The sequence below is a fragment of the Cherax quadricarinatus genome, chromosome 75 (genome assembly GCF_038502225.1).
Source record: "Cherax quadricarinatus isolate ZL_2023a chromosome 75, ASM3850222v1, whole genome shotgun sequence".
NCBI lineage: Eukaryota > Metazoa > Arthropoda > Malacostraca > Decapoda > Parastacidae > Cherax > Cherax quadricarinatus.
The window spans coordinates 4,679,323-4,685,867 of NC_091366.1; the positions used below are offsets into that span (position 1 = coordinate 4,679,323).

General features: G+C 35.0%; 1 protein-coding gene across 2 annotated transcripts; it reads right to left on the bottom strand.

Annotated features, from left to right (window-relative positions):
* Window positions 1–374: 374 nt before the first annotated feature.
* Window positions 375–6,477, bottom strand: LOC138854929 (selenoprotein K-like). 2 transcript variants are annotated; one of them, XM_070100947.1, is made up of 4 exons: window positions 6,319–6,477; window positions 4,313–4,397; window positions 2,491–2,571; window positions 375–2,133 (listed from the first exon to the last, which is right to left on the bottom strand). In XM_070100947.1, exons 1-4 carry the CDS (start codon window positions 6,335–6,337, stop codon window positions 2,049–2,051), a joined length of 270 nt encoding a protein of 89 aa, XP_069957048.1. In that variant the 5' UTR covers window positions 6,338–6,477; the 3' UTR covers window positions 375–2,048. The 2 variants fall into 2 exon arrangements, with proteins under 2 accessions (XP_069957048.1, XP_069957049.1); XM_070100948.1 differs by having other exon boundaries at window positions 6,428–6,465.
* Window positions 6,478–6,545: the final 68 nt, after the last annotated feature.

The window sequence follows — 6,545 nt, forward strand, 5'->3', positions numbered from 1 at the left end:
ACTTGATCCAAAAGAATGAAGCATTCACTAGCACAGACACCTCCCTTGAGAGTAGCTCTAATTACTTGGATCAAAAGTCCTTTAGCATCAAGACAATCCCTTCCTCAGAGCAAGTTCATGGACATGGGAGGTAATCACATCTGATTCTTGAGAGGTTAATGCAATTCCTAGCACAAGAATTTTCTTTGAAAAGCACCAAACCTGAAGGGGGCCATGTATGGTTTAGGGAAAGTGAAGGCAATGAGGTTTGTTCTAAGGGGAAAGCAGCTCCCATTCCTTCAATCAAGATCCATTCTTCCCTATGGAAATAATTACCAGAGGAAATGTTCAGTATACCTGATCTTACAAATAGTTATGGATAAAGAAAGTAAAAGATCATTTTTACTTTTAGTTATAAATTTTTTAAATAATCAAATACCTTAACCAAATAAAATTCCCATTAAAGAAAAAAAAAAAAAAGCATATCCCTCACTGTGGATTATTATTTTTTTTATTATCACACTGGCCGATTCCCACCAAGGCAGGGTGGCCCGAAAAAGAAAAACTTTCACCATCATTCACTCCATCACTGTCTTGCCAGAAGGGTGCTTTACACTACAGTTTTTAAACTGCAACATTAACACCCCTCCTTCAGAGTGCAGGCACTGTACTTCCCATCTCCAGGACTCAAGTCCGGCCTGCCGGTTTCCCTGAACCCCTTCATAAATGTTACTTTGCTCACACTCCAACAGCACGTCAAGTATTAAAAACCATTTGTCTCCATTCACTCCTATCAAACACGCTCATGCATGCCTGTGGATTATTATATCAAAAAGAAGTGCTAAACCACAAGGGCTGCCCCTCACTGTGGAAATGAAGTTTCACGAAAGGTACAGCATATGTGGTCTAGCTGGTACCTCTGTGTGACATTGACAATGAAATAGCTATGCACTTTTGGACTGATTTTTTTTTTTATGGAAATAAATTGTGCAATATTTAAGACACCAGTTCTGAGAATAATATATGTAGATCCTTAAAAAATTACTGGTGGGTTAATTCCACTGCACTTAATAATCCAGTGCTGGCAAGACAATGCTCTATGCCTGGCTGTCCTTGTGAAGCCCTTTCTTTATCTACCACATTTAACATTTTAGTGCAGTTTTATTTACCACATTTAACATTTTAGTGCACTATCTTGTTATAAGTATATGACTGAGTTGATGGAAAAGTAGGCAAAAATGAAGCACATTATTATTATAATCATAATTAAGTGAAGTATAATGCGATCTTTTAGTGATATTTTACCCCACACAGTGGAATTCGTAAGTCCACTGTGTGAATGAAACGTCAATAAAGGATCTATTATACGGAATTTGCGTCTACATTTCCATTGGGTCGATATTTTATATCACTGATCTCCATATGACTGCCAATGAATATAAGTTTACTGTTCATGTTTCCCTTCAATTTTTAGTATCAAAGCAATGTCATTTTGGTACTTGTACTTTGAAATATCACCAGGGATAAGGATTACAATAAGTAATGGAAAATGTTTTGACAAAAGGAGTTTAATACAATGAAGTGTAATGTCTAACGTTATTTAAAAATAAATAACCTCATGAACTCAATTCAACATATCTAGCTCTCACTATTTAATTAAAGATTACTATAATCTAAATTTTTTTATCATTCACACAACATACTGTATGTACATAAGACTTTGGTTATAAACATTCTTAGCAATGCATGATGTGTCCATGAAAGAATCTTCAGTACTGCCCACACACAATGAAGGTTTCTTGGGCAGCACATCATAAACTGGCTGTCACTTACTTAGTAACTATTTAAAGCATCAGCTATACTGGAATAGTAGAAACTATGAACAGTCATTTGAGCTTGCATTATCTATGGCCCATTCCTTGCACACTGCAAATACTATTTCCATCTACATAGCATATAAAGAATACTTTAGTTAATCTCTAGAAAATGTGACAGCCACTTTCTTAAATGAACACACACAACTCCCCTGCTATGTGCATATACAGGCACTAACAGAGGGATTAACGCCCTCATCCACCACCAGGCATTGGTGGGATTCCTGGAGAATCATTTCCACGTAGCCTACCCATTCTTCTCGATGGAGGACCAGGTGGTCTGTGAGAGAAATCTAAAATTAGAAACATATATACGGTATTGTATATTTGTAAAACACTAAGCAATAAAGTCGAACAATATTTTTATTTATAAAAATTCTAAAGTCTCCTTTAACATGTATTATAAAGGAGAGTTAAAGTTGAATTTTATATCTAATGTGCCAAAGTATTTTAATGTAACGAATAGAAATTTTTATTTAATGCAGTAGTTGCAACAGTATTACACAAAATTTAATTAGTCATACAATATATATTTATATAAATATTCTTGCAATTTACCCATATCTAATACCCTTCTACTAATGCTCCTACAAAAACCAATATTGAATGGAGAAGCAACTAAATAAACCATACTTACGGTCCTCTGCCAGTTGAACGGTAATTAGAACTATACCCATTCCCCCGCTTCGTTAAGTCTGGGTTGATCATCGTCTGAAAACTGATATATAAATGATTATTGTAACATGAGAAGAACTGCTTATTTCAGCACTGCATACAATATAAATAATTTTAAACAAAGAATAAAACTTGAAGCACTTAACCCTTTCAGGGTCCAAGGCCAAAATCTGAAGTGGTGCCCCAGTGTCCAAGAATTAAAAAAAAAAAAAAAAAAAATTGTTATTTTTTCTTATGAAATGGCAGAGAATCTTTTTGTGAATGTAATAAAACAAAAAGTACGAAATTTGATGTAAAACTGACGAAATTATGCTCTCGTGAATTTTGATGTGTCAGCGATATTTACGAAGCGGCGATTTTGCAGACTTTGACTCCCATTTTAGGCCAATTACATTATTCCAGTCAACCAAATTCTTAGCTATTTCACTAGTATTACTTCTATTCTATCGACTGAGCACAAGAAATCGCCAAGTCAACTGTTTCAACTACAAAATAAAGTGACTGGAAATTGGTAATTTGGCCAAATTAACACAAAGTTCAAAATATTCCAATTTCAAAATAGGGTCCAGAATAAACAATGTAGGTATTCCTGGAACTAAACTAACATTTCCTCTGCTCATTAGTTACGTTTTGAGGCTTTACAAATAAATTCCATTTTGATTTTTTTATTCACAATGAATTTTTATTCAAACCAAAAAATTGAAGATTTACTGTTATGCAATATTGTAATAATTGTATAAATATCATCACCACAGACGTGTGAGGTTGTTTGTTTACTCTTGAACATCTGCAAAAATTTAACATTTCCGCCACTCTGAGCTCAGTTTCAAGCCATTTCCAGTGCTAAAACCAATCAAAATTATCTCTATTTCTGTAATATTTCTTCCATTCTATCAAATGAGACCAAGAAATCACAAATACAACTATAAAAAACATACGAAAAAACACTGCAAAGTCGCTGTTTCAATAAAAAATCAGGGTCTCAGTTTTTTTCTCTCATTATACACAGTGTGCTGCAGGATTTGTTTTATGTGGTGCACACATACCACATAGATGTATTCTCTCATATCTAGGCCCAAATTTACCACTCACAGTTTATCAGAGTGAGCTGAGCTCATGACGTAGATCTACGGTTTGGACCCTGAACGTAAAGCCGTAGATCTATGGGACGGACCCTGAAAGGATTAATATACACACCTCACTCCTACACTCTCTAAACTATATTCCTTTGATGAGCCTTCTAAACAGATATATTAAATAATTTCACCAAATTAACAGATTACAGTATACAATACAGTACATACTGACATTTTCATCAATAAACTAAATGAAAGACTGTAATGAAATATGTAGTCCAAAAGTAAAAATTGTTTGAAGACTGACTTCTCCAACTCATTTTTTTCAACTGGTCCTCCAGAGAGCATGTTTTTATACTGTATGGATTAAAGCCAATTTTCCCTATGCATGGTCAAAAATGTTAACATGTTAGAAAATACGTAAATTATAACAGAATTTTACAGAAATGCACAAGTACCTAACTGGGAGTAAATTCTATGGATCTTAGTAGAAAACCAATGTTCTAACAGTGACAACACTGAAATGTTATCTTCAGTCAAACTATAATAAGATTTTTGGAAGGATTGACAATTTTCCAAACAAAATATGAAAATTTATGAAGATTTCCTCAAAGTAACTGAACCAAGAGCCTTTCACTAGCATAAAGGCACAGCATTAAAGGGACTACAGCTTAAAATACTCGATAACATGATATACAGTTAACTTACAATAAGACTATAAAGTTAATGAATCCCCAGAGTAGGTTGGGGATTGTAGATAAGCTCCATCCTCCCCCACCTCCAATCCTGCCATCTGTGAATAAGAAAACACATTAATAAAGGCAATACAATGGCTGAAACAATTCACAACCAACCCACAATTCTGAGAGGAACCTTGAGATCATGTTACAAAATATCAAGGACTATTGTCAAGTTGTGAGTTTACAAGCAACTTAATTTCAGAACAGACTGAATCATCATCTAAGGTTTCCTCTTCAAAGTACTGGTTGGCTGCAAAGAATTTTTTTTAAAAGAAATACTGAACATAATGGTCAATAGATCACTAAAGTTTCATTGGAGTTCTTGTGTTATATACTCTAGGTCTAGCTTTACAGAGGCATAAATAAAGCCGTCTTATTCTCTACCCTTAGCGACAGTAATAAAAGTCGCTGAACACAAAATTAAACATATCAAATCAATAAACATGATAATTTAAACACAAAGATTACTAATTATTTACTACACAGAAAAAGCCCATAAGTAAGATTTTATTTAGGCATTGGATCTAATGGTACAATTTTTTCACATTTTTTTTTGAGTGTGCACATGTTACAGGAACAGAAAATGAAGTGTGTGTTATGTAGACTTATCTTAGGTTAACCCAATATTATTATATTTATGTGAAAGTGCTAAACCCATAAGGGTCATACCATAGCTGGGAAATCAGAGGTAATTAAATATGATCTAAGAAAGAGGGAAGTCCAATTCCTTGGATCAAAAGCCTCTCACCAGCATCACAGAGCCTCTGAAAGGGAGAATAACTCAATAGTAAGTATATTTAGGTATAAGTACAATTATCACTATTATTATCATATCAAAAAGAAGCATTAAACCTAATTATTACTAATAGTAGTGTGTAAATTATCTAGGATAACTCAAAAAAGTCAAAAGGCACTTATTTCCATTGGAGTTCGAGTCATATGTCCTCTGGGGTAACATTCCGTACCTCAGTAACTTTATTCCAGGTATTAATGAATTAGTTAATGGAGTTTTAAACCTGACTACATTAGGGTCACTAAGGTTGCACATAATCTTATCACCACCTGAGAAGAATCCTAAGTTAATTTAGGTACAATTTACACAAGTAAAATTAAACAAGTTTTGTGTAATTACAAATATCTTAAAAGCTGACATAGCCATTCTAACTAGATGTGAAAAAAGACATTTATGTACAGTTTAGGACATTTATTTAAGAAGCCACTAGTGTAAGTTTATCTAGGCACTGGTACACATAAGTACAATTATCATACATAGTGTAAATTACCAAGAACAACCCAAAAATAAGTCAGCGACTTATTTCCACTGGGGTCTGTGGCATGATGAAACATTTCCTTTAATAAATGTCCTAAACCGTACATAATTGTTTTCCCACACAACTGTCTTGTATAGTAACACGTGTAAATTACCTAACACACAAAAATAGTCAAACGTGACTTATTTCCATTAGGGTCTCAGTCCCAGATTAAACTCTAGTAAGTAAATAAGTCTATTTGGGTACAGATACACATAGTTACACAAATTATCATACAGTAACATGTGTAAATTGCCCAGGATAACCCCCCAAAAATTTAGGTGGCCTGGTGGCTAAAGCTCCCGCTTCACACACGGAGGGCCCGGGTTCGATTCCCGGTGGGGTGGAAATATTGACGTGTTTCCTTACACCTGTTGTCCTGTTCACCTAGCAAGTAAGTAGGTACCTGGGTGTTAGTCGACTGGTGTGGGGTCGCATCCTGGGGGACAAGATTGAGGACCCCAATGGAAATAAGTTAGACAGTCCCTGATGATGCACTGACTTTCTTGGGTTATCCTGGGTTGCTAACCCTTCAGGGTTAAAAATCCGAAAAAAAAATCTTATCTTAGAGTGACTTACTCCCATTGGGGTCCTTGACATACATACACTGAAATACACATTTCGGTGTATATATCCCCTATAAATGAAAGTTAAGAGTATTTACCTGATGATATGTAAGTCATCAGTGTCAATAACCAGCTGTGGAATCACTCAATATCGACGTAATAATGAGAAAAAGAATGAGTATAACAATACCATCATGGCTCACTAACACGTCATGTTTACACCAGCTGCAGCAACTCCACCCCGTGACGTCACTGTGATCTCAGCCAATCATCACTCGAGTTTTACCTCTTCCTGGGTTCTGATTGGTTGTCGTCCCATGACCTC

Excerpts from the sequence above, each read along its gene's own strand:
- LOC138854929 (XM_070100947.1), bottom strand. Across the intron at positions 2,572-4,312 it reads ATTAACTTTATAGTCTTATT|TTTTCAGACGATGATCAACC; the intron begins GTAAGTTAACTG and ends TTTATATATCAG. Across the intron at positions 2,134-2,490 it reads CGTTCAACTGGCAGAGGACC|ACCACCTGGTCCTCCATCGA; the intron begins GTAAGTATGGTT and ends TTTCTCTCACAG.